The sequence below is a fragment of the Arachis hypogaea genome, chromosome 3 (genome assembly GCF_003086295.3).
Source record: "Arachis hypogaea cultivar Tifrunner chromosome 3, arahy.Tifrunner.gnm2.J5K5, whole genome shotgun sequence".
Classification (NCBI taxonomy): Eukaryota; Viridiplantae; Streptophyta; class Magnoliopsida; order Fabales; family Fabaceae; genus Arachis; species Arachis hypogaea.
In genome coordinates, this window is record NC_092038.1 from 19,258,689 (window position 1) to 19,286,145 (window position 27,457).

General features: G+C 32.4%; 3 protein-coding genes across 3 annotated transcripts; 1 reads left to right on the forward strand and 2 right to left on the reverse strand.

Annotated features, from left to right (window-relative positions):
* Positions 1–245: 245 nt before the first annotated feature.
* On the reverse strand, positions 246–2,089 carry LOC140183303 (uncharacterized). The gene is made up of 5 exons (XM_072231425.1): positions 1,938–2,089; positions 1,342–1,663; positions 1,064–1,189; positions 544–925; positions 246–268 (listed from the first exon to the last, which is right to left on the reverse strand). The coding sequence occupies exons 1-5, from the start codon at positions 2,087–2,089 to the stop codon at positions 246–248; spliced, it is 1,005 nt and encodes a 334-aa protein (XP_072087526.1).
* A 2,567-nt stretch (positions 2,090–4,656) lies between these two features.
* LOC112769737 (uncharacterized) lies at positions 4,657–6,351 on the reverse strand. The gene has a single exon (XM_029297378.1). The coding sequence runs from the start codon at positions 6,349–6,351 to the stop codon at positions 4,657–4,659; it is 1,695 nt and encodes a 564-aa protein (XP_029153211.1).
* Positions 6,352–9,718: 3,367 nt separating this feature from the next.
* Positions 9,719–11,645, forward strand: LOC112769746 (transcription factor MYB15-like). Its single transcript, XM_025814220.2, has 3 exons — positions 9,719–9,968; positions 10,140–10,269; positions 10,946–11,645. The coding sequence occupies exons 1-3, from the start codon at positions 9,836–9,838 to the stop codon at positions 11,520–11,522; spliced, it is 840 nt and encodes a 279-aa protein (XP_025670005.1). The 5' UTR covers positions 9,719–9,835; the 3' UTR covers positions 11,523–11,645.
* The last annotated feature ends 15,812 nt before the right edge of the window (positions 11,646–27,457 follow it).

The following is a 27,457-nucleotide window of genomic DNA, read 5'->3' on the forward strand; positions in this document are numbered from 1 at the left end:
ATCAACAACAAAAGGGGTCCAAACTACACCACTTTGTATAACTAACTAAGAATTTCTGGAACACCTCTTCTGTATTGCCTTCCTTGTTATTGAAGATATGCTCGTTTCTCTCTAGCCAAACGTTCCAAATAATCGAGAAAAAACATATGAGCCACTTGTTGCGCTCTCCCTTTCTGTTAGCAACACCTGTCCAACTCTTGAAGTGTTCTTTTAGTGAACCCGGAATAGACCACAATCTCCCAAAGTCAGATAGCCATTGACACCATACCTGCCAAGTAAACTCACAGTCCAGAAATAAGTGGTGAATATATTCAACATCTTTGTTACACAACACGCATATGTTATCACCATGACTAATAATTCCCATTCTATGCAATCTTTCTCTAGTATTCACTCTTTCTATCAAAGTAAACCAAATAAACAACTCCACTCGTGGCGGAATCAAGCCTTTCCAAATGATTTTGGTGAAGCTGTAGCTGGTTATTTCCTCTGGGAGAGATTCTGACTGCATCACTTGCACAAAAGAGTTAGTTGAAAATATACCTTCCTTGTCGAACTTCCAAACAACTCTATCATGCTTATCATGTGCTAGCTTAATAGGCCTTAAAGTTTCATGTAACTGATCTACTAATTCCAACTCCCATTGGTATAACTCTCGCCGCCACTGGAAGTTCCAAATCCACTCTAATCCATCCCAAAATTCACAATTTCCTATAACATATCCTTTTTTGTTTGAAACAGAGAAAAGCCTCGGAAAACTCATCTTTAGCGAACCACTTTGTAGCCAGACATCTTCCCAGAATCGAGTCCTCCTTCCATCACCCACCTCCATAGATAACCCTGCAATCATCTTATTTCTCACATTACTATCCCTGATCTGCAATTGGCAAATATCCCTCCATCGGCTCCCTCTAGTAGGTAATGTCTGAGCCAATATCATCACATTGGGGTTCAAGTCATAGCAAGAGCACACGATCTTCTTCTATAAAGGACACTCCTCTTTTGAAAACCGCCACCACCACTTGAAAAGAAGTGCAGTGTTTCTAATCACTGCATCACCCACCTCCAGCCCACCCATCTTCTTAGGTGCCTCAACCAACTCCCACTTAACAAGTGCCAAACCTTTTCTACCTTCCTCCTTACTCCACAGGAATCTCCTCTGCAACGATATCAACTTTTCTGCCACTGCCTTCGACATTTTATACAGACTCAAGTAGTACACCGGCAGGCTATTTAATAAGATTTATTAAGGACAAGCTTACCCGCTTTATTGAGTACTTTTGCCTTCCACAAGCTGAGCTTCTCCTCAACCTTGTCAATTACTGGTTTCTAAGTCCTAACCAGTCTTGGATTTGCTTCTAAAGAAATGCCAATATATCTGACTGGAAGGCTGGCCTCCTTGCATCCCAATAAGTTGTACATATTGTAAGACCACTGCTGTTTGCAATTTATTGGGATTAAACTTGATTTATCAAAGTTAATGGTTAACCTTGACATCATCTCAAAACATCCTAGCAACCTGGTATAGTTCCTGATGGTCTCCTCCTTTGGTGGATAGAATAATATAGTATCCTCTGCAAACTGTAGATGTGATAACTCAATATTGACCTTTCCAATCAACAGTGGCAGAATACGTTTGTTCCTAACTGCCTCCCCTATCATCCTATGCAGAACATCAACAACCAGAACAAACAGAAATGGAGATAGTAGATCACCTTGTCTCAAGCCCCCTCTCCATCTTAAACGGTTTAGATGGTGAGCAATTAATCAGGATCGACATAAACGCTGTACCAACACACTCCTTCACTCATTCCTTCCATCTCCAGCCAAAGCCCATCTTCTGTAGCACAATATCTACAAAACTCTATTTTACCCGGTCATAAGCTTTCTGGAAATCTAGTTTAATGATTGCCGCTTTCTTCTTCCTTGTCTTTAACCAGTGCACTGTTTCACATGCAATAAGAGCCTCATCATGTATTTTTTGACCCTTCACAAATGCACTCTGAGTCTCCCTTACCAGACCTGGAATGACTGATCTGATCCTCCTAACCATCAACTTGGAGATTACTTTATAAATACAACCTACCATGCTGATCGGCCGAAGGTCCTTGATCTCTTTTGCTCCGGTGAACTTAGGTGCAAAGGCCACCCAAGTAATATTGGATTCAGAAGGCAATCTTGACTATCGAAAGAAATCTAGAACAACTGCCATGAACTCTCTCCCAATCTCATCCCAGCACTTCTTGATGAAATTCATCATGTTATACCCATCACTCCTTGGAGCTTTGGATGATTCACAATCCCGAACAGCTTCTCTAATCTCCTCCATTGTCGGCATTCTCTCCAGAACTATCGAGTCTTCTTCATTAATCTGATTTACCAGTCCATCCCTGAAACCCACAACCGGTGATCTCTCCTGGTGATACAGATCTTTATAAAAATTTCTGATAGCAATCTTGATCCGAGCTTGATTTCTTATCAACCTTCCGTTGATTACCAGTACATCAAGTCTATTGTTTCTTCTTCTCGCCGATGCCAAGTTATGGAAGTACCTGGTGTTCTTATCCATATCCTTTGCATGCTTGGAGCGCGACATCTGCTTTCAGTGTATTTCTTTTCTGACATATCACTGCTTACAACAACTTACTAGAGCCTTCCTTCTAGCCTCCATAGTACCATTATAGACCCCACTTCCTACCAACTTGTCTATCTTCCTAATTTTCTCCTCAAAGCGCTGAATTTTCTTGTCCATGTCACCAAATTTCTCCTTATGCCATCTTCCCAAAGGCAATGTTAAAGCCTTCAGCTTTTCGGTGAACTATACCTCACCAAGATTCCTCCATTCTTCTCTGACCAATCTTAGGAAACCGTCATGTGTAAACTAGGAATCTAAGCTATGAAAGGGTCGAGAACCACCTCTGAATATAGTATCCTCCACTATGATTGGACAGTGATCTGACAGGCCTCTCGACCCCCTTTTAACCGAATCTCCGGAAACTCCTCCGTCAATTTTATACTCAGTAAAACTCTATCAATGCGACTGCAAGAGTGGCCTCTAAACCATGTAGATTTATGATCATACAATGGTAGATCCACTAACTGCATGTCTTGTATCCAACACTTAAAATCTTCTGCAGACCCTGTTAACCTGTCCGGACCTTTCCTCTCTTCCACCTGAGTAACCTCATTAAAATCACCCATGTAGCATATTGGAACTTGACATAGACCAGCTATAAAGCTTAGTTCCTCCCACACAACAAGTTTTTCCATTCTAGTATGAGCCCCATATACCAAACAGAAAGCACAAGAAAAATTATTTTTCAAATAGACTCCTTCAACACATAACCATCTCTCCACTTTGTAACAGTTATTCATTCTAAATAGCATGACATCCCACATTAACAACAGCCCTCCAGACGTGCCATCCGAACCTACATACTCCCACCCCACAGCATCGCTCCCCCAATAACATATTACATCAAACTTAGTCACAACTTGCATTTTAGTCTCAATCAAACCTAACATATTCAGCTTCTATTTATTTTTTAGATCTTTAACCATACTCAGCTTATCAACTCCCCAAACTCCCTAACATTCCAAGAGCTAAAGAACATTTTAAACTTTTGTTACACACCTTTTTGAGTTTTCTCGGTCTGCATCGACGTGCCTTTTCTTTCTGCTTAGTCAATCTTCTCTTTTGGGCAAGCGCCTCATTCTGTGCTTGTAGAATTGCCATTATGTTGTCATCTTTATCGCACTGAACTGTTCTGAATTCTACTGCCAGCTCTCATGCCTTTTTATTTTCGACCATTTGCTCTTCTCTTTCCTGAGTCGTACCACCACTGAGTCCCTGGTTCCCGGATTCAATATCCATGCCTGCCCCATTATCACCATTGCCCTCATCAAGCCTAGCAGAAGCCAGAGTCATAGCATTTTAAACCCTCCTCTTCTCTTCTCCTCTTCTTCCCATTTTCTTCCTCATCTTTTTCTCCTTTCTCTTCACCAGTCACCATCATCATCGAGCTTCACCTTCACAACCATTACCGCGCCACCACCATCGTCGAACCATCTCTTTTCTTCTTCCTCTTCCTTTTCTCTTCCTCTTCTTCTTCTCTTTTTCTTCCTTCATCGTGCCATCTCCAGAACCACCATCTTCTCCCTTTGTTTTACTACCAACAGTCGCCACCACTATGGTTCCCTCTTCCTCCTCTTCTTTTCCTTCTTGTCCTCGTCCAACCTCCCTTAATAGTTCACTACAAATCTTCTCAACGTCACCAAGATCTTCGCCATCCTTATCGTCTTTTGCGCCGCCACCACTAACAACTCTCCTTTTTTAATTGGTACTACGTCCAGAGTCATTTGCCCATGCCTCGTCCTCCGCAAGTGTTACAAGAGTTTCCATGTAGCATCTGGTGAGGCATTCAAGTTCGTTGCTAAGGTTTTTCGGTTATTCCAAATTTTGTTAATGATATATGGATTATTAGCTTTATGCAGTGGCGGAGCTTGAACCAAAATTTTGGGGGGCCGGAAATTTAACATAAAAATTTAATAATAATATTTATATCAAAATAAAATTTATAAATATAATTATTCTTTAAGTTTGTTACTAAAAAGATAATAAATAAATAATTCTATAGATAAAAAATATAAAATAGTTTATAATGGTACTCTTCGAGTTTTTAATGACTTAAAATCTTCAATAATTGAGTCAGAACTAAACTTTTCAGCAATTTCTTTCTCAATGTAAATAACCAAACTATCCGCAAGAAAGTCATCCTCCATCTTGTTTCTTAACCTTGTCTTTATTATTTTCATTGCTGAAAATGATCGCTCTGTAGTAGCTGTAGAAACTGGAAGAGTTAATATCAGACGAATCAATCTATCAATCAAGTAATACACTTTTGACTTTTTTGTTTCTGCTAAACATCTACACAGTTCATGAATAGTTGACAAATTCTTCATTTCTGGATGCTGACGAACATCAAGAATAAAATGCTGAAGCTGAAAAGGCAAATTAATCTTCTCTTGTTCAGTAAAGTCTTCGGGATAGTAGCTATCAACAAGAGTAGAAATCTTAGCAATGTCAAAATTTTTGTAAGCATCCTTAGGCATGAGAGTAGAGCTCAAACTTAGTAGATCCATTGCTTGATCATTAAATCTGCTATTTAACTCTTGTAATTGCTTATCAATTGTGACTAAAAATATCTCCACTCTAAAATAATGCTCAACTGTAATATGATCTTTTTGGTGACGTGAGCGTCCTTGCCTTGCAACATAAGAAGCAGTTAAATCAGGAATTAGAATATCATGTTGCTCACAAAATGATTTCACATTTTTTAATAATTCCTCCCATCTGTCATCTCTCATGTTTTGGATAAGTGTTTTTGTAGAATGAACTAGTTGCACAGCATTAACTATGTCTTGAGACTGCTTTTGTAAAGCTTGACAAAGAATATCAGTTATTCCCATCATATCTTTCATCAAATGCAAGATCAATACAAACTCAAATGAGGTTAGGGTATTGTAAGCACTATTTGCATCACCACGCTGAGAATAAGTTGATCCATCAACAATAATCTTTTGTAAAACAGTCAACGTTGCACCATACATATTTATCAAACTGCAAACAGAAGAGAAATGAGAACTCCATCGAGTATCACCTGCTCGTTTCAAAGTACCAATTTGATTTGCCCCTTTACCAGTTTCAAGTTCATCAATCTCTAATAAATGGACAATTTCATCTGTCTTGGCAGCATGTAACTCATCATGTCGCTTACTAGAAGAACAAATGATGTTGACGATGAAAGTCAATTTTGAAAAAAACTGATGCACAGGAATAACTTCTCTTGATGCAGCAACTAATGCAAGTTGTAATCGGTGAGCAAAACAGTGGATATAGTAAGCATAAGGACAATCTTTTAAGAATAATGCTTGTAACCCATTCCATTCTCCTCTCATGTTGCTGGCGCCATCAGATCCTTGACCACGAATATTAGAGACATCAAGACCATGTCGAGAAAGAATACCGCACAATTCTTGTTTTAGAGTTAATGATGTAGTATCTTTGACATGTACAAGATCAAGAAAACGCTCTTGAATAAAACCATGTATATCAACAAATCTCAAAACAAGTGCCATTTGTTCTCTTTTGGATTCATCACGAGTTTCATCTACTACAATGCAAAACTTGGAATCTCCAATTTCTTCACAAATATGTTTTCTCACCTTGTTTGAGAGTATATGCAAGATTTCTTTTTGAATTTGATGTGAAGTATATTTAGCATTATATGGAGCATTTTCTAACACAGTTCTTGCAACTTCATCATTGTAAGATGCTATGAGTTTTATCATTTCAAGAAAATTACCTCGATTTTTTGATTCTGGAGTCTCATCATGGCCTCTGAAAGCACAAGCTTGAAATGTAAGCCAACGAGTTGCATCAATGGAGGATTTTAGACACAATCGATTCTTTTGAATTTCCTCAGAAGTATGATCCTCAATTACATTTTGGATGTGACTTGCCTGATTCAATAAATCTAGACATGCTCCAACTGCATTATTGTGTGGTGAGCAAGGATCTCCAATATGTTTAAGACAAACACAATTCTTTCCATCATTAACTTTTTTCGAATTTCTAAACCCTTTACTAATAAAAATATCTGATCCATTACGTCCACTGGGTTTTTTGCTAACCAAATAACAAAATAAACAATATGCAGCATCTTCAGAAGGTGAATACTCTAACCATGAAGGAAAAATACCAAACCAAGCATATTGAAATCGTCTTGGATGCTTCGTATCAGATAGAGGATAATTGTCAAGATGCTTTTGATATGGACCCCATTTAAGATAAGCTCGTCTAACCTCATCTCTTTGGTTTGGGTGATATTGCCAAATTTGAAGCCGTTTTCCAGGGTCTCGTTCTAAAGAATTAAGGTCAAACTCATCAGATGCAACTCTTTGAACTTTTGAAGGTTGTATCTCACTTTTTTCGTGATTCATTATAGTAGAAGAACTATCTACAGGTGTTGATATTGTAGAAGTTATATGTTCCCCTTCTTGAATATTAGCTTTCCTCTTAAAAAATGCATCAATTCTTTGATTTTTCATCATTATTTTGTATAAAAATTTGAATATATATTCTGTAAAATATATAAAAAAAAGTTAGAAGAATAAATATTAAAATTTATAATATTTATTGAATTTTTTTATGAATTTATCAAAATACAATAATATCAATACTTATTAAATATTATAATACTTTTATCATATAAAAAATTAAATTAAATAAATATTAAATTAAATAAATAAAAATACCTAATTTTTTATATTTGAACTCAAAGGTAAAGAGAGTGTTACTTGTTGAATAGAGAAGCAAAGCAAGGCAGTAGCGTGTTTCACTATTTTGAGAAGCAAAGACAGTGTGTTTCACTATTTTGAGAAGCAAAGTAGTAGTAGCGTGTTTTGAGATTGAGAAGCAAAGGTTATCTTTTATGTTTTTATAGTTATCATATTAGATATCTTTTATTTTATTAGATGATCTTTTTTTATTTGATTTGATTATTAGATGATTTTTGTTATTCTTATTTTTTTTGTAAAATAATATTTTTGATTTGATTTGATTTTATCTTTTAATTTTAATGTATTGTGAAGTTAACAAAGACCCACTCACTAAAAATTATTATACAATAAATGTATGAGATGGGAATTGAATTTGGATACTTCAAATTATAGTAAAGCATTTAAAACAATTGAACTATTTTTCATTTTTGATGAAGTATTACTAATTTTTTTATAAAAAGTTTGGGGGGCCATGGCCCCCCCTTGTCTGAGTAAAGCTCCACCACTGGCTTTATGATTTTATTAAGATTAATGCGGGAAGAATTTTAAGGTTGTGGAAGTAGATAGTAATGATAATGGATCAGAGGAGAAGGAGTAGGAGGATAATTTTAGTCCCTATAACTATTTCAAATTGACACATGTCACTTGGTATTGACACATCATATTCCACCTGACACGTCAGACAGGTAACCTGCTGCCAATCGATTGTAAGGGTCGATTTAGCCAATTTTATTAATGGGTAAAATTTGGATTGGGGTTTAAGGATGATTAAGATATGATATTTCTCATAGAAAAAAGGTCAGAAGCCTAATAGAATATTTACCCAAATATAAAATTTAAATCAATTGAGCTATATTTGTTCTTTGTAAAATTACTACTAGTTAAAAAATTTTAGAAGGAGGACATAGCTACCATTGTTTAAACTAAGTTCCACCACTGATAATAACGATTTTAAGTGTATTGTTAGCGTCCTCAATGATATAGAGATGTGGAAAAAAAATCCAATTATTAAACTATTAAATTAATGATTAAAATTTTGTTTATGAAAATTTTCAAATGTTACTGTATATTTAGCTCCTGTCCTTCTCCTAAAATTGAAGATCCTATTTCATAAATTTCTCACTCAAAGCAACCGAATAAAGAGAATACAAGGTATGACGACATGGCATAGATTAAATTGTAATAGCTTTAACGGGAGTATTAGTGTTTGTGGGCTCAATGTAATTGTCGGCAAATATAAGGACGAGATGACGGTTAGAGGAGGAAGGATGAGATCAAAGTTAATGACAAATATAATTGTGTGCCTAATGTGGTGTTGTTTGAATCTAGCACTATGACAAATTCCCAGGGATGGTTAAGTTATTGTCTTCTATGGGCGGTGTGTATATAGGTCGTTGATTTTGCTAATAGGATTACAGTTTTCTTAATTTCTATTAGTTATAAGGATATGGCTTTTTATTACCCTTTCACTAGGGTTTTTTACTGTGTTTCACCATGATCATGTTGCCAGTGTTAAAAATGTAGTAGATGTTTCTGATGGTGATGTTAGTTTGTTTTGTGTTCGTATTTAGGGACCTTGAATGACATGAAAGTGTTGAATTGTGCTCGAGTTTTTTCGCTAAGCGCTAATTTAATTGATTGTATTTATGGACATGAAACTCATAGACAAATTTTATTGAGTTTTTATTGATTTTTTTTTTTTTTTTGCTAAATCACACAAAGTCAAATTTATCAAGTGGATTAGTTTTTGTCTTTTACTCCTATCTCGCTCACAATTTCTATCACTTCTAGCTATCTTAAGAGACCCTAAATTAATTAAATAGTAAATACTATGATCAAATTAAAATGGGGAGTGCTAGGAGAATAATGATTATCTTGAACAACATGAACAACCACCAATCAAATACAAGTATATTACACCCTAATTTAATGCTACTCATTAAATTTACTCTTTTAACCCTATTAATTCACATTGTTCACACATTGTTCAAGAATGTTATTAGTTACCTATACTTTTCTGATTAAAATTTGAAGGATATAACTACGTGGGTTTACTTTTCAACTCGTTTAAAGTCAACAATATTTAAATGTGTAGATTTCATATGGACATTAATTACTTACAATCCATAGTGAGCTAAACCAATTTCTTATTAGGTAGTATTGTATATATAGTCTTCCCTTTCAGACGTAAGAGAAGGTTCTTTTTTAATTTTAAAAGCTATATAATTATCTCAATAACACTATATATTATTAAGTAGACAACGAAGGTTTCCTTATTATAATTTCAATTTGGCAATAATAAACAATTATATATGTGAGACTTAGGTCAGTCTTTTCCACTTTCTTTAATTAGCTAGGTTGGTTAATGAATGGAAGTAACATTGTCATTACATGCTAACCTTCCTTTTAATCATTCTTATTGGCACATAAAATTGTATAAATTCCCCAACATGGTGCGTTGATTTTATTCCAAAGCCAAATTATCATTAAAGAGATGGTGAGAGCTCCTTTCTATGACAAATATGGAGTGAAGAAAGGTGCATGGAGTAGAGAAGAGGATCAAAGATTAATAGCTTTTGTTCAAAGATATGGTCATTCTAATTGGCGTCAGCTCCCAAAGTTTGCAGGTACATATATATTTTCAGTCATTCATAGTAACTAACTTTAATTTCTGCTTTGAATATATTATTAAAGAATCAAGAAAATTGAAAAAAGTTGATTATTTGTGCTAAATATATTATATATGCATTAATTATATGCCATAAGTGTTGATGAGTATTAGTGGTTCTTTGTTATAGGTTTAGCAAGGTGTGGGAAAAGTTGCAGACTTCGCTGGTTGAATTACTTGAGGCCAAATCTAAAACATGGGAACTACACCCAAGAGGAAGAAGAATTAATAATCAAATTACACCAAGAATTAGGAAATAGGTATGTTTTCACAATATCAACCAATTTTTAGGTCACTATTTTTTATGAATTACTTAGGAAATTAAATTTAAACATACTATATACACATCAAAATCCAAGATATATCATACACCTTACGAGATTAATTACCATACATTTTATAACGCAAAACAGTTTTATAATCTTCACTAGTTGGATATTATTTCTACAGTAAAACCTCTTGGTTAATGAGTAATTAAACCGATAATTAAATACTTGTATAAAACTTTTTAAGCTTAAAAAATTGTCTTTCATACAGAACTAATAAATAAATAAATAAAACAAAAAAATAATACTATCTCATGCTCATAATTTATAGCTATTAAAATACCATTTTATTTTAAAAAATTGAGTTAGTACGAAAAAGTACATAAATAATTATATCTCTAATATACTTTCTTACACAAAAGCATCTTATGACTTTACATGAACTTTTGGCATAGATTTTTTTTTATTCATTTATCTTATGCCAAAATTCTTTTTTTCTGAAACTCAACAAAAAATGAACTGTAGATTTTTCATAAAAACTGTAATATCATCTCATGAAACTATTCCTTTCAAAAGTGTTAAAAAAAGCACATAAATATATAGTTATATTTCTTACCATATATAGTGTTTATCACTATATATCAATAATGTTAGCCCTCTAATATTACAGATGGTCTTTGATTGCTGAAAGACTTCCTGGAAGAACAGACAATGAAATAAAGAACCATTGGCATAGCCACCTCAAGAAGTTATCATCAAAAAACAACAACAATGAGATCAACCCATCATCTGAATCTGAATCTGAATCAAAATCAAACAACCCAATTGATGATGATATTCTTGAAGGAAAACATACCAATCAGCCTAAAGATTCTGTAAGGCCAAGTTATGATTATGTTGATAGTGCTAATAATAATAAATTCCAGCACCGTGTTCTAGAAAGTTCATCATCAACAGAAACTTCGTCATATACTGATGATGAAGTAGGTCACAGCTATTATTCTCTTACTCCCAATAATGTTGAACAATCAACAATAATGAATAACTCTCCAACATCAAGCGAAGATTATTGTGTGGTTCCGTCAGTATCATTTGAAGAATTTGGTGGAGATTTTTGGACTGAGCCATTCATAGTGGCAAATAATGATGCATATGCTAATGATGAGATAATAATAAGTGGTGAAGACGATGTTGGGTTTCTTGTTCCATACTTGTACGAGAGTGCAGATTTTTGTTTTAACTTGTAGGAAAATAAGAATAATGTAATTGTAATTGTAAGTGTAGTAGTAGAAGTAATAAGAGAGAGAGTTTTCGAAGTGTTACTATACCTCAATGATATTATTGAACTATATATGATATCTTTCTGTTTATATGCATGCCTTTTATATACACAAGCTGAAGAATGTACAGACTCTAGATTACCCTCAACATTATCCTAACTACCTATCAAACTACTACTAGCTAACTAACTACTTTAACTGAATTGTCTATTAATATTTAATATGTAAAATCCGATTAATTAATGACTAATTAATCCATAAATGAGAATTTATTCTAGAAAGCCAAAAATGTGATTTTTATGGCTTAATATGATAGAGGAGATTGAGACGAGAATTTCAATAACAATTTTGTAGAAATCGAACCAAAATTAGACCAAACGGACCAAATTAGACCAACCGGACCATATTGGGCCCTTGGCCCAACCTAAACTAAACCTAATACCCTAATTTTCAGCACGTTCTCTCCTTACAACACACTCATTCACGCTGAAATCACAAGGGAAAGGGAGAATAACACTCTCTCAAGTTCTAACCCTTGTTTGATCTTCAAACCATAACTTTTTATCTAGAGCTCTAATTGCCCCACCGTTTGTGGCCACGCGTTCACCGCGAAGAGCTCTACAAAATCCACTACTTTATTCTTAAGGTAAATCACAAAATCATTTCAGTTCTTCATCCCTAAATTTCGAGTTTTATGGAGAAATGTGTTGAAATTTTGGGCCCTTTGATGTTATAGGACCCAACTCTCTTGAAGGAGAAGAGTAATCTTGTCTCCTTAAACCTTGAGTGTGGTAAGATTCTCAATCCTAGTATAATTTATTGTTCTATGATGTTTGGGTATTGAGATGTTGTGTTTGGGTATGATGATTGTGACTTAGATAGTGTGTATGTGAATATTGGAGCTTGATTGAGATTTTGGAAAGCTTGAAAAAGGGCTTTGGTGTGATAAAAATCTGTTCTTGGAGGTGTTGAGATCTTGAGAGCTTGTGGACAAGTGATTTGGAAGTGCTCCAGTTGAGCTTGGGAAATCGGCTAAGGTATGATTTCGGTTTCCTGTATCTAAAATGTAATGTGGTGTGAAAACTCAGGCTAGAGACCTTAAGATAGGCAATGAATTGTTGATGTTGTTGAATGGTTGAGATATATGATGTGGTCATATATGTGATTATGAATATTGATGCCTTGATGGTGTGATATATGAGAAAAATGCATGTTGTGATATATGCTTGATGAATGGTTGAGGTTGAATTATAGGTGAAACCATGTTGATGGTGAGTATGATATTGATTATGTGAAATGATGATTAATTAGAAATACTATTGTTGGAAATTGGAATGAGGAAGGATGTATGACATGCTAATATGTTTGCAATTTAGCCATTGATTTGACATGGGTTAAAATAATGGGATGGTGATTGTGATTTTGAGGAAAATGTTAATGTATGAGTTGAGGAGGCTTGAGATTGATTTTGGTATATTTTGATTGATTTCAAAAGGGGTTGAAATTGGTATGTTTTGGTTGATTTTGAAAAGGGTTGAAAATGGCTTGCTTTGAAAATGGCACTTTGTGGTTTTGTATGAAAATATGATTTTTGGGCATACTTTGATAGGTCATAACTTGGGCTCCGGATCTCTATTTTGTGTCAAACTTATATAGAAATGAAATTGGATCCGAGATGTTCATGCCGTTCGAAGAACGGGCAAAAAATGATTTAAAATGAATGAGTTATGTTTGTCGGAAGATTGGGGGTTGAATCTGTGAATTTTGCAGCTTTTAACTTAGAAAATTTTTTTAGCAGAATGCCCCCACGCGTAGGTGTGACTGACGCGTACGCGTCGTTTTTTAAAAATGCACCATCCATGCGTGCGCGTGGCCTATGCGTGCATGTCGATGCACTGCACCAAATGCCCAGCCATTTTTCTCGAGAGTTGTGCGAGAATTGTGTCAGTTTTGTGCGTGGGGGCACAAACGCACCCACGCGTATGCGTGGCTAACTCGTAGGCATCGCTTGGCTGTTTTTCCATCCACGCGTGCACGTGGGCGACGCATATATGTCGATGAACTTTTTGGTCATCCACACGTGCACGTGGACGACGCGTATACGTGACCCTATTTTCATCCCAAAGTTGACTTTTGAGTTTTAAAAGCCAAATTATTTCATACTTCTAATCCTCCGATCTCACCCCTTATGTCTTAAATCATTATGATATGCCTAGCGATGAGAAAGAAGCTAGGGGATGTAGTAACTTGTGAATGAAGAAAGGGAAAAATTTATGATCAATTATGATCAAAGATGATTATATGAGATACAGAGAATGGCGGTGGAAGCGCTTTATGTGCCATGAGCCGAAGGGCTTTATCTATTGATAAATTGGCTGGTTCTGGATTGAACTATGAGTCGGATGGCTGAGTTATTGCCGAGTTACGGTGGAGCCATTATTGATTATGCCTGAGTATAATTGCATATATGCTTATTGAATGAAATGTGAATGTTGCACTTCCACTATCTGAGATACGAGTTTTTCTGGATGAAAGCAGTGGCTAGCCACTACGTGCTCCAGGTGAAGACTCGATATTCTGCTGACCCTATGTCATAAGTATGGCCGGACACTGTGAAAGTTCCGGATGAGCTTGCCCCCGTGAATATACACCAGTGAAGGTTTTGGATATGGATTATGATTATGATCATGATGATGATCGAGAATAACTCGAGTTGGGGATGCACGACAGAGGGACAGTCCAATGGTTAGCTACCAGGACTTGTCAGGTTGGCTATAGAACCGACAGATGATATCATCAGCCATTAGGACAGGCATACATCATATGCATACTATGTGAATTGTTTGAGATTGCCTATTTGACTGCATATTACTTGTTAATTGTCTAAATGCCTTATCTGTTCCTATTTGTATATCTCTTGTTTGATATAACTGTGGTTTCCATATTATACTCCTGCTGATGGTTGGGAGGTCTGATGGAATTGGAAAGGGAAGTATTAGTTAGACTGAAGAATCCTTAGTCAGCTGCCATTTATAGTTTAGCCTGTTTATAAGCTTTGAATTATCCGTTGGAAGTTCTAGGATTGCCTTTGGCTTTCCCAAGACATTACATGTTAGATATATGAGCACTATTACCATACTGAGAACCTCTGGTTTTCACCCATGCAGATTTTGTGGTTTTCAGATGCAGGACGTGAGGCTCCTCGCTGAGGCATGCTGGAGACTTCTAGATTAGCGAAGATCCTTTGTTCTCGAGACTTTAATTTTGGTTTATATGTTTTGCTTAGATACTTTTATCTCCATTAAATAATACAAACCGTGATGATTCTTCTTAGAGAAGATTTCGGAGAATATGCTTTCTGTATTTATGTCCCTTTGGGTTTCCTTTGAGGTTTCTTATTTTATTTACATGTATATATTTTTATGCTCAAACCGGTTATCTTCGCAACCGGATTTTAAGTTTTGTATTCCTGTTTTTTGCACTTCTTTGTATATATATAATCTCGCGTTAGTTTATACCTTTATCCGCTACGTTTTCGATCGGAGTGTTGCGGTTTCGAGTTACGATTTTGTTTTACCCCTTTTTCTTCAAAGGCTCCTAGTTATAATCATTATTCATACTACTACGTTTTCGATCGAAGTGTTGCGGTTTTGAGTTACGATTTTGTTTTACCCCTTTTTCTTCAAAGGCTCCTAGTTATAATCATTATTCATACTACTATACGTACTAAATTTTTATTTTAGAGGTCGTAATACCTTGCCATATCTAAATTATGACTTAAGCATAAGACTCTGTATAGTAGGGTGTTACATAATATCCATGAGTATACTCTTACAACCCAAGAGTGTGAAAGGAATGTGTGCCATAGCTACTAAATAATGCCGGTACATCTTTTAGGTCACCAATTTTGGTAAGGTTAACAATTTTGTTATGGTAAAAATAGCCAAGAATCCATCTTGATTGGCTAAACCAAGGATGTATCTCTTACTCTCAAAGAATTTAGAGAAAAATAAGCACAAAACTTATTTAATATATAACCCAATCAATTCAACTTCGTAAGCAAAAGAGGTACATATACATATTTATACTAGCTTAGTAGGAGAGAAAAATCTTTATCACTTGGGTAACGTGAGACTAACCCATAACACAATATAATAATATAAGCTAAACTAGACTACTTTAATTAACAACACATATGTAAAGATATATGCTCGTGCATCTCCTTGTGTTGAAAAGAGTTCCTGCATTATCCTCTGTAAGTTGAAAAAGGCTCATCTTGTATTGGCGAAAGATTCTATTGGTGAGTGCATTTGGTCTTGAAAGATGTAAAAAGATCTAGCTCAGCTTGATTCTTTTGACCATCTACATGTTGTAACAGAGTTAATATGATGTTCCTGCCATCTTTAATAAAGGAGTATATATTTTTAAAACCATCATGAATAGCTCGACAATCATATTGCCAAGGATGTACTAACAATAAGTAACATGTGTCTATTGGGATGACATCACACCATACTTCATCTTTATATTTACTTCCAATTGAGAATTGAATGCTACATCGCCTTGTCACTTTAACCTCATTCCCTTTTCTCGGCCACTGCAACTTATAAAAGTGAGGATGTTCCTCAGTTGGAATCTTCAGTTTCTCCATCATATAGGTCGCAACAACATTCTCACAACTTCCAGAATTAATGAAGACCTTACACACATTTCCTTAAACAGTGCACCTTGTGTGGAAAATGTTATGACGGAGCCAACCTTCATCTTCATTTAGTATGGCAGTGTTCAAAATACAACGAACCACCAAAATTTTCCCGCGATCCGCTGGAACCTCTTCTTCAGCATCATACCCAATATCATTCTCCTTCTCAAACTCTTCACTCAGCTCTTCGTGGTTTTCTTCTTCAATTAGAGTAATAACTCTTCGATTTGAACAATCAACAGCAATATACCCAAATCCTTGACACTTGAAACACCTTATGTTGGATTCAATAGAACGAGAAGAGTTGTGCTCCTTATTGATTGGTGAATTTTTTAAAGAACTCACCTTAGAGGATTGTTGGGGAGTCTATTTTTGCTTTGGAAAGTTAACCACCCCCTTTTCTTTTGAGAATTGATTGTTCTTCTTCTGTGTTATTTGCTTTTCAACCTTCAACGCTAGTCTTGTAACATCATCCAACATCAAGAATGATTCTAGTTGAATAATGTTTTAAATGTCTTCATTAAGCCCTCCGAGGTAGCGAGCAACAGTCTGTTCTTCAGGTTATTGGATATTACACTTCATTTGAAGCTCTTCAATATAAATGGTGTATTTCTCTACAATCAATGATTTTTGTTTCAAATTGTGAAATTTGATGAAGACTTCTTGCCTGTAGTGCTCTGGAAGGAACTTTTTCTTAGTTCACAGCGCATTTTATCCCATGTCTTAATTTTGCTCTGTCCTTCTCTTTCTCGCTAATGCTTGAGATTCTCCCACTATACTAGTGTGTGCTTATTTAACTTGATTGCTACAAGCTTCACGCACTTGTCATCCGAAATGTCTTTTTACTCAAACACTCTTTCCACTGTGCAAAGTCAATCGATAAAATAATATAATTGGAGTCTCCTTTCAAACTCAGGAATATCAATTTTGATTCCTAAGTCTTTAGCTCTTGTGTTGTTGTGTCGTGCTATTCGTGTGGACAAATATTCAAATGAAGAAGAATAATGAAATGGATTTGCATTATCCTCTTTGCTAGAAGAACTATCTTCAGTCTGCTTACCATGATTATTTTCAGCGGCTTAATATTTTACAAGTTGCTCGTGCAACTTCTTGATTTGACGGTGTAGTTCCTCCATTTCAATCTCTTGAGTAGTTCTATACTTTGGAGCCATCTTTTATTATTATGCAATGAGGCTGATGCTTGGGTATCGATGTTATGACGATGATGATGCACAATGATGATGGAAATGTACCAATGATGATAATGATGGGAATGAATTAAGATAATCACCAACAGAAAGGACACTAAAAGAAGAGAAAAGAATGATATTACCCGGAACTTCACAACAAACAATCCGTACTGATGACGACGACTCATACTAATAGCAAGAGCACCGCACTTAAGGCCCGTACCCACGAATGAAATAAAATTTTACTGGAGCGATGACTCTGATACCAAACCGACGTCGGTACGTCGTTTGAGTCACTAATTTTGGCGAGGTTAATAATCCCATTATGGTGAAAATAGTCAAGAACTCACCTTAATTAGCTAAGTTAAGGATGTACCTCTTATTCTCAAAAAAGTTAGAGAAAAATAAATACACAACTTATTTAATATATAACTCAATGAATTTAACTTCTTAAACAAAAGAGTTACATATGCATATTTATACTAATAGGGGAGAAAAAATTTTTATAACTTGAATAATGTGAGACTAATTTATAACACAATATAATAATATAAACTAAATTAGACTACTTTAATTAACGATACAAATATAAAGATATATGTTCCTGGAGCACAAGACCTTTAATGGCTCTATCACAAAAAAAAAAGTATATGTTTAACTTGAAATGCTTTGTTCGATCATAAAAAAGTAGGTTAAGCAAGGAGTACAATAATAGACATGTTATTATAAAACACTGTAAGAGCCTCTATACATGGCTAATGCATTTCACAAAGAAGAGTTTAGATCCATGTAAGCTCCTCAATTCTGCTCTAGTAGATTTGCAGCTCATAGAGATTTGCTTACTGTATTTCCACGAACTAAGATTAGACCCAAAATAGATGCAACAACCAAAGTTTGATTTTCTGTTGTCAAGGTCTGAAGTCCAATTTGAGTCTGCAAAAGTAATGAACACAAATCACTAGTCTTATGGAATTAAAGATTGAGATGACCGATACCTACGAAAGCACGTCACTTTCTTGAAGGCAAACCAATGTTCTTGTGATGGACAAGGTAATTTCATTGCATGATTTATATTCTACGGTATAATTGATTTTGATAGATATTAAATTTTGGTAAAGATTCGATGTAAAAAAATTGTATCACTTTATAACAAGTAAAAGCAAATTTGTATATGAGAATTTACGCATCAAAATCAAGGACAAATTAAAATCATCAAGAAATCATTCATGCATGTAATGAAGAGAATATGACAAGAAGAAGTCTAAGAAAGAACTTTAATTTTTCTTGTCAAATGTAAATTAATTTTATTTCTCAAGTTAAAAATCAGGTTTTATTAAAGTTAAAATGATTTTTATCCATAATTTTCAAATTTAGTGGATTATGGTTGGTGTGGGACATTCCATAACGTTTTAAATTTAATTTTCAAAGAAGTATAGAAAGTATAGGATCCAACCAAATCACATCCAAGATTCAATAGTTTAAAAATACTGATTTTAAAAATTTTGAACATAGAAAATAGATCCCTATTTATTTCAGAGGATCAATTCCTACGTGTATTTTAGGCAAAAATTTCACATTTCGAACTATGAAGATCGATCTTCTATGCTTCTAAAATATAAAGACCATACCAAGAGTGTGTGTTTTTTATCACGAGACTTCTTCTGTCTACTCCCAACGAATATGTGAGTTTGGAAGTGTTCGGTTGGAAAGTGTTCGTTTGCTAGAGTAAATGGTGGTTTGGATGGTGTCGGGTCTAGAACAACTGGTTGTATAAGTGGGGTCAGAACCTGAACGCGAGTTCCTCGAGAAGAAAGGTTACTTGAGTTGTCAGTGGATTAGCGGGTGGGGCTACCTACAAGGACATTTCAATGCTAAAGTCAGAGTCCTTACAATGAGACGGCTAATTAGGATAAAAGGTAACGTATTTCTAGGGAGGGGTAGGTCTCTCTCCATTTATACTCTGTGTTCGGGTGGGCCATTTCTCTTTAGACTTGTCTACCTGGAAGTTTCTGCTAGCTGTCCAGGTCTTCTCAGTAGAATCAAGTGGCACGCGGGTCATTTCTAAATGCGGGTCGAATACTCGGCGGGTCAATGGTCCATAAGTGGACTTATGGCCCTTGTTGGACTGGACAAAATAAAAAGTATATAAATAGAAGTCTTTGAGTTGTATTTCATTTTATCACTTCTTCTAAATCTATACGCTACTATATTGATCAAAATTTATATGTTTTCAAAATAATTTTTATCAAAATTTGAGGGATATCTTTGAGATTACTTATAGAGCTTCACTTATAGCCATACACTATCTAAAATGCTTACATATTTAGATTCTTGTCTTATCATATTGTGAAAGAAGAGTTGTGTAATTTTTCTCATTTGTTAAGTAACTTAGAGTGTGATTCTGTCATTAGTGAGACTTTTGTTACACTACTATAGTGGAAAGTAATACCGTGAGGTATATTAATTATTAACTGTTCATAAAAAAATACTTAGAGTTAGGATTAGATCAAATCTTTATTAGAGCAAACGTCTTTAAGGTGGAGCATGTTTTAATATAGATGCTAGGAATACTGCGTGGTTGATTAAGTACTCAAAGTAAAGTATTTGAAGTTTGGAGTACTTCGAATCCTCAGAGCTAGTTGACATTTCTACGTGAAGTTCGATTTAATGAACTAACGGTGAAAATTCTATATTTCTATAAATTGTATGAAAAATTGAAAATACTCTTTATTTAACAGTTTATCAAACACTCTAAAAATTTGATAAATAAAGAAATTTTTGACACCTTAATTAAAAGACTAATAACTCATTTTTATTAATTAATAATGATGTTTTTACTGCAACATTTGTCATTATGCACTATTTAAATAAGAGTATGCACTTGATTGTTCCACATAATGTATCAGTTGTCCACAATTTTAATCAAACTTTAAGAAATGATATAATTTTTGGTAGTGGGTTTTTACATATTGCTGTGGTTGTGTTATTTAGACCTTAGAGTCTAATAATTAATGAACAAATAATATAATAATGCAAAATTTTATTAATGTGTTTTGATATTTTTAATTATTTAATCTTAATTATAATATATATATATAAATAATTGAGATCCAACTACTAAAATTACTTATACACCTTGGTTCCTAAGATATCTGAACTGAATCCCTATTGTATTAATGTTCTAACCTTGTAAAAGTAGTTACTTCGATCAGATAGACTAAGGGAAAGTGGAAGGAATAAGCACCGTTGAATTAGAAATTGAACCACGTGCATCTCACGAGTCTTCCTCCGATACTATCCATTATTATTAATTGATGTCATCGCGCACTAATTAAATGGGAACATAACATCATAGATTTTGACCTTAAACAATTGATCTTATTCTTATCTGACTTAGCAAGCAACTTGTTTTCTGACCAGCAATAGTGTTACAACCGTTTCATTTGCTAAATTATATTCAAGAAATTTTGCTAATCAGTTAGCCTAATTAATAACTGCTAGGAGAATAGAATTGTAGGCGAAAGCTAGTGCACTTCAGGTAAAATTAACTTACTATCAAAAGTAATTAGGTAAATTAAATTTATTTATTATTGTTATTATTTTTTTTGTTATGGGGTGAACAACCAAACCGACACTAACAAAAAAAACTAATTCGCTCGTTTAATAGAGGACTATCTTTACACCAAAAAAATACCCAAAAAAATTTAATCCAATTCCTCCGTTACTCTGTTATTGTTGATGTGATGTCTTCAAGCATTTTCACTGTTTTGTTTACTAGCAGGTGTTTTTACTATTGTTCTGTCTAGCCACAGATTTTGACACTCTTGAACCCACTCCATTCCACTTCTACTATAAATGGACCTTCAAAGCCGAAAAAATTGTTGCCATAGAAAAGGAAGACGCTGTCTGTCGCTGCTGCTAGTTGGCTAACTCCAAACTGATTCTGTAGAAGAACCGGTCTCCATGAAGGCGCCATGATTCTCAAATGATGACGCAGTCAAAGTACAAAATACATGACAGTTATAACAAGTCCATTATCTTTTATTTCAAATTATCCTCAACTTGTACTTAATAGAATAAAAAATTAAAATATAATTTTATTTAAACAATTATTTGTATTATTTTTTATTAATTTATTCAAAAATAATTAAATTTTGAAGTTAATTGGTATAAAATATTACAGATATAAAACTAAGAAATTTTTTTATTTGTATAAGAATGAGCCTAATAAATAATTATTCTATTTAAATATAATTAAGAGTATTTCTTTCTTTGTCAACGAGTTATAATTCAAATGACATAGTCTCTATATTCATCTAAAAGTTGGTAAAAAAAGAATACTTCTTTTTTTTATTAATTTTTTTAAACATTAATTATTTATTTTACATACTATATAAAAATAAATAAATATAATATTTATTGATTAGACGGTTACGTAAAAAAAATTTATTGTCATAGTATTTGAACTAAAGAAAAAAAAAATATTATTTTAAGAAAAACTAACAATATATTTTTAATAATATTCTTAATACAAAATAATAAATTTTAAATATTTTTTTAAATAATATATATTAACTAAATAATATAATTATCCCAAATAATATATTATAAATATAGTAAAATGACATATTTCAATAAAAAAATTGTTAATAAAAAATTATATGAATTTTTGCTTTGCACAAAATAAAATTATTATATGTTTGTTTGCTTTTTATGTTATATATATGATTTTTTTAATTAAATTAATATAATACAAAATCTTTTATTATTTTATTCATATTTAATGTTTTAATTTTGTTTCTCACAAAATAAAATTATATATATAATACAAAAATTTTTATCATTGTGTTTATATTTAATATTATAATTTTATTTCACATAAAACAAAATTTATTTAAATTTTAATATTATATACATAAAATATATATATAACACAATTTTTTATCATTGTGTTTATATTCAATATTATAATTTTATTTCACACAAAACAAAATTTATTTAAATTTTAATATTATTTAAATTTTTTTCTAGATTTAGTACATGAATTTTTAACTTATTTTTTATGTATTATTTATTTTAATTCTAAAGTCCAATAATTTTTTTTACAGACATGTTGTTTTTAATATTTATATACTATTTTTTTTATTTTGAACTTCAACCCAATATCTAAGACTTATAAAAAAATTCTAAAACTTGTAAAAAATGATTAACCTGGTTAACAGGTTACCTTTTTAAATCCAGACCATTCAAATAAAATATAACAAATGAAGAGTTTAAATTTAACGAATGTACAAGGTGTGTAGCACTCCATTCTTAGCAAGGAACGTTTAAGAATGAGCTAGAATTGTATCAGAATCATGTTAAATACACATGCGATTACTATGACTTGAATTTCTATATATTTTACCTCTTCACTTAACTGTAAAAGATGATACCAATGATCTAAACTAATATTAACTTAAAAATAGATAAATAAATAAATAATTTCAAAGTTTATAAGGACAAAGAAAGTATTTTATTTTATAATAAAAGTCGTTAAAATAAATAATTAATTATAAAATTAGAATTTAATTTTAATACACGGTTAATATTAATATAAAGTAATTATTTTACACATGTACTAATTATGTGACGTTATATTAACAAAGACAACTACATTTTACTTTGATCGCATGAATGATTATCTAAAAGAACAGAAAATATAATTAAACGACTATGTAAAATATTTTATATTATCAATACATCAAAACTAAATACAATTATTTACCTATTTAACAATATAATTTTTTTATTATGTTTAGTAGTTAAGAATTGTTTCACTATCAAGAAATTAAGAATGGAACAAGTTAAAGTTTACTTGTAAAAGGAAGTGTTATGCTAATACCCCAATAATGATTTATGAAAATTAAACAAGTTGTGTTAGAGACTTAAACTGTCGTAAATTCCAATTTTCTTTTGGCAGAATAAATTCCAGTTTACACATAAACAAAGGACAAAAGACAAAAAGAAGACAAAAGACTTTACAAAGCCGTCTTATATATTTTTTATTTTATCATCGCCTACATATCTAGTTACCTACAACTTTCGTTTACAAAAGATATACATCGATAGATGTAACATGTCTATTGATGATTGATGAAAATGTCATACCTCAAGTGCTGACATCCTTGCCTATGACGTAAACGTAATTCACTAACTCTCAATGTCCGTAATCAAAATTCCGTAAATATATACTAAAATCAGTTAATATTAAAATTAATTATTAATATAAATATATATTAAAAATAAATTAAATTATATATATTTATATATAAATATTTAATAATTAATTTTAATGTATAAATAATATTTTTATTAAAATTTTAAAAATTAAAATAATTATCAAATCAATAAAATTAAAAGTATAAAATTTTAAATATTTAATTAAAATTAAATTAAATTAAATTAAATATAATAAAATAATATATTATATATAAAATATATTTTAAAAAATATTTTTATAATTTATTATTTTAAATTAATTAATTGTTAAAAATCAAATTAGTTTAACTAATTTATTGATTTTTTATTTTTTTTATTTTTAACCAATCTGCTGATAATTGAGTTTTTACTCTAAACCGAATTAATCTAGTGATCAATTTTCAAACGAGCCAGTTAAATGCAGTTCTAAAAAACATTAAATTAAATTATTATAAATAAAAAAGAGTTTAATTAAAAAGAATTTTAAAAATATATGTTAAAATTATAAAAAATATATTAAAATAAAATTATTTTGGGATAATTATTGTTTTGGTCTCTAAAATTTAGGATCAAAATCAAATTCGTCCCAACATTATTTTGGATTTAAAATCGTCTCCAACGTTTTATTTGGTGTTATAATTGTTCTTCTGACTTTTTATGGACAAAAATACCCTCCTCCACCATCACCTTTGCCACCACCACCACCACCTCCCTTACTCCCACTAAATAGCAATAATCAAATTAAAGAACACCAACAATAACGCATTATTCAAATTCAGAAACAAACATCAAATTCAACAATAAAATCAACACACAACAATAATGAAATAAAAAATAACAAATAAAAGATCAGAAGCAGAAGCAGAAGCAGACACAGGCGCAGAAATAGAATCAGAAGCAGAAGCAGAAGCAAAAGCCGAAGCAAAAGTAGAAGCAGAAGCAGAATCGGTGAGAAGCAGCGACGAGGACGCAAAGTGGCGGCAAGGTCGATAGCAGCGGTGGCAGTGACGGAGTGCGACGACAAGCTCTCTCCCTGGCTTGCGCCTCCTCACTCCCTCACGAGCTCTCTCTCCCTTTGGTTCTGATTTCCGACGGCGACGGCAGCTCCAAACTTCGCTAGCACCATCCCCCTCTTCTTCTTTCCCATCATCTTCCCCTCTCCTTCCCTTTCCCCCTTCCCCTCTTCCTTTCTCTTCCCTCGCGTTCTTTCTCTTTTTTTTATTTTATAATTTTTTTATTAAGGATAATTTAGTAATAAAATTAAAAATTTTATTAAAAATGATGATTTTAATATCAAATGAAACATTAGAGACGATTTTAAATCCAAAATAATGTTGGAGAGAAATTTAATTTTGACCCAAAATTTTAGGGACCAAAACAGTACTTATTCCAATTATTTTGTGTATTTCAATAATTTCAATTATTAAATATATTAATATTAAAGAAATTACAATTTTTTTCGCTTAACTAAATTATAAAATACCAATTTTTGGAGTTGGATTTTTATTTTAAATACAAATTTATTATAATATTTTTACTCAAAATATGAAGAGCAGGCATTGTGCAAGAATGATGAACTTTTAAAAAATAATATTTTAAAATTAATAATAGAAAGCAAAATAAATGATTCAAAACAAAATAAATATTTTCGATCTCTGTTTTTAATTGATATTGTAAAATATAATTTTTTTATCATATATTTTCTAGTAAATGTCATTTTGATTTCTAATTATTTGTCCAAAAGACAAAACGTTTTTCTATATTTCAAACATTTTTGAACCGTCCATCTAACTAGTTTAAGTGATCCTTTGTAAACAACGACCCACTAATGTGTCGAGTGCCGCTTAAACCAATAACAAAGACGATTTAAACCAGCTATTTTAGTTAAAAAACACTTTGTTCTTTGAATAAATGGTGTTACACACACACACAAAAAAAGTATTTACTCTACATATTTTCTACTTTTTAATAAGACAACAAAAAAACCATGTGAATAACTGAATATTTTACAATTCAACATTTTTTACCATAAAAACGTATTAATAAAAAAACCTCGTGGATCGTGGCTGTTGCCTGTTGTCATTAAAATAAGAGAGCGACCAACCTTTCATCACATTCGTTAAATAGTGCTGACATCATTCCAGTGACGTAATCAGCTAAAGTGAATTCCGATGTCATTAGCAGCAACTTTACGGATAATAATTTATATAAAAAATTCATTCTAAAATTAATCTGAATTATGTTAGTCAATTAACTACTGATAATATGTTTTGATGTACACAGGAATACATTATCGATTTTAAATTTTTTTATTTTGGGTAGAACTTTATTATCATGACCATTTCTCTATCATGGTGTGGGTTTAAAATTGCTACCATTCTCATCTCTAATTCTAATTTTAATTTAGCACGACTTGATAATGTTAATGTTGTTCTTTCTTGCAATTAATTCCAAGTCTTTTTGCTTGCATTATTACAATGAATACCTCCTACTGCTATGCACTTTCGAAGAATCATGCTGCAAGAAAAGTAGAAAACGAAATAACCAAATAGGCCCCATAAAACTGTTACGGTGTTACCACACCTTTTTGTTTTGCGCTAACAATCAAGCCATCTGTAATGTGTAGAAAAAGCTTTTTAATTTCTTTTCTCTTTCTTTCTTTTTTTGGACCCAAACTTGTTTCTTTGGGTGAATATTAAATTCATATCGTACATATATTTATCGATGGAAAGGAAAATGTGTCACGCACGCAGTGCGCACCTATAGAAAAAATGTGACTGAGTGATGTGAATATTAATATTTAAATTTGTTTTGGGAAATGACGTTTGAATAATCTTTAGAGGTTCTCAAGCAATATATTTTGATTGTTCAAAATATATATAAAAAAATATTAGAAGGTTGTTAAAATTTATTATTTTTTATTATTATTTAATTATTAATTTAATTTTTTAGTTTAATTTTTTAATTTAATAATGTATTTATTCAATATTTTTAAATAATGACTAACTAATGACCAAAAATAATAAATTATGATAATTTTTTAGTATTTTTCTATATATAATTATTCTTTCTATAGTCAATTAAACTAATGTGTGTGACATGTAAACTTTACTATACAAAACTTTATACTTAAGTTGTAAATCAAATATGGCGATGCATTACAACCTCTAAGAACAAAAGATATATATATGTATAATTGAAAGAAATTGTAATTAGGAGTCTTGAAGAAGAAGTTAAATAAAAGCGTAAAAGAAAATCGTGTCGTTCACGTTCGGTAAACGTAAATATGGATAAACGAAGTCAAAAGGCTGAATAAACTATATATATAAAGAACAGAACTTCAAAGGAAACAAATACCAAGCTCCAGACTCGACCTGCAAAACCAAGGTCGACCAGAGTATACATACATATATATACAACCCAAAAACATCCTAAAAGATAAGACAAAACACTTGTTTCTTCAAGTTAACCTCTATGAGGGACAAGTACAATATATACAATGCGGAGAATCTATTCACATATATATAGATAAACAAAATACAAATACTAAGTCCCACAAGAGTTCTTCGCTTTCAAAAAATCTCCAGAATGCTTAGTGAGGTGCCTCGCATCCTGTATCTATCTGAAAACAATAATATATGTATGGAATAAGAATTGGGGGTTCTCAACATGGTAAAGGTACCCGCATAGATAATATATAAGGTCACGGTAAAGCTAGAGCCATTCTTAGAACTCCGACACTCGAATTTTTAACTTGGAGATTATGCTAA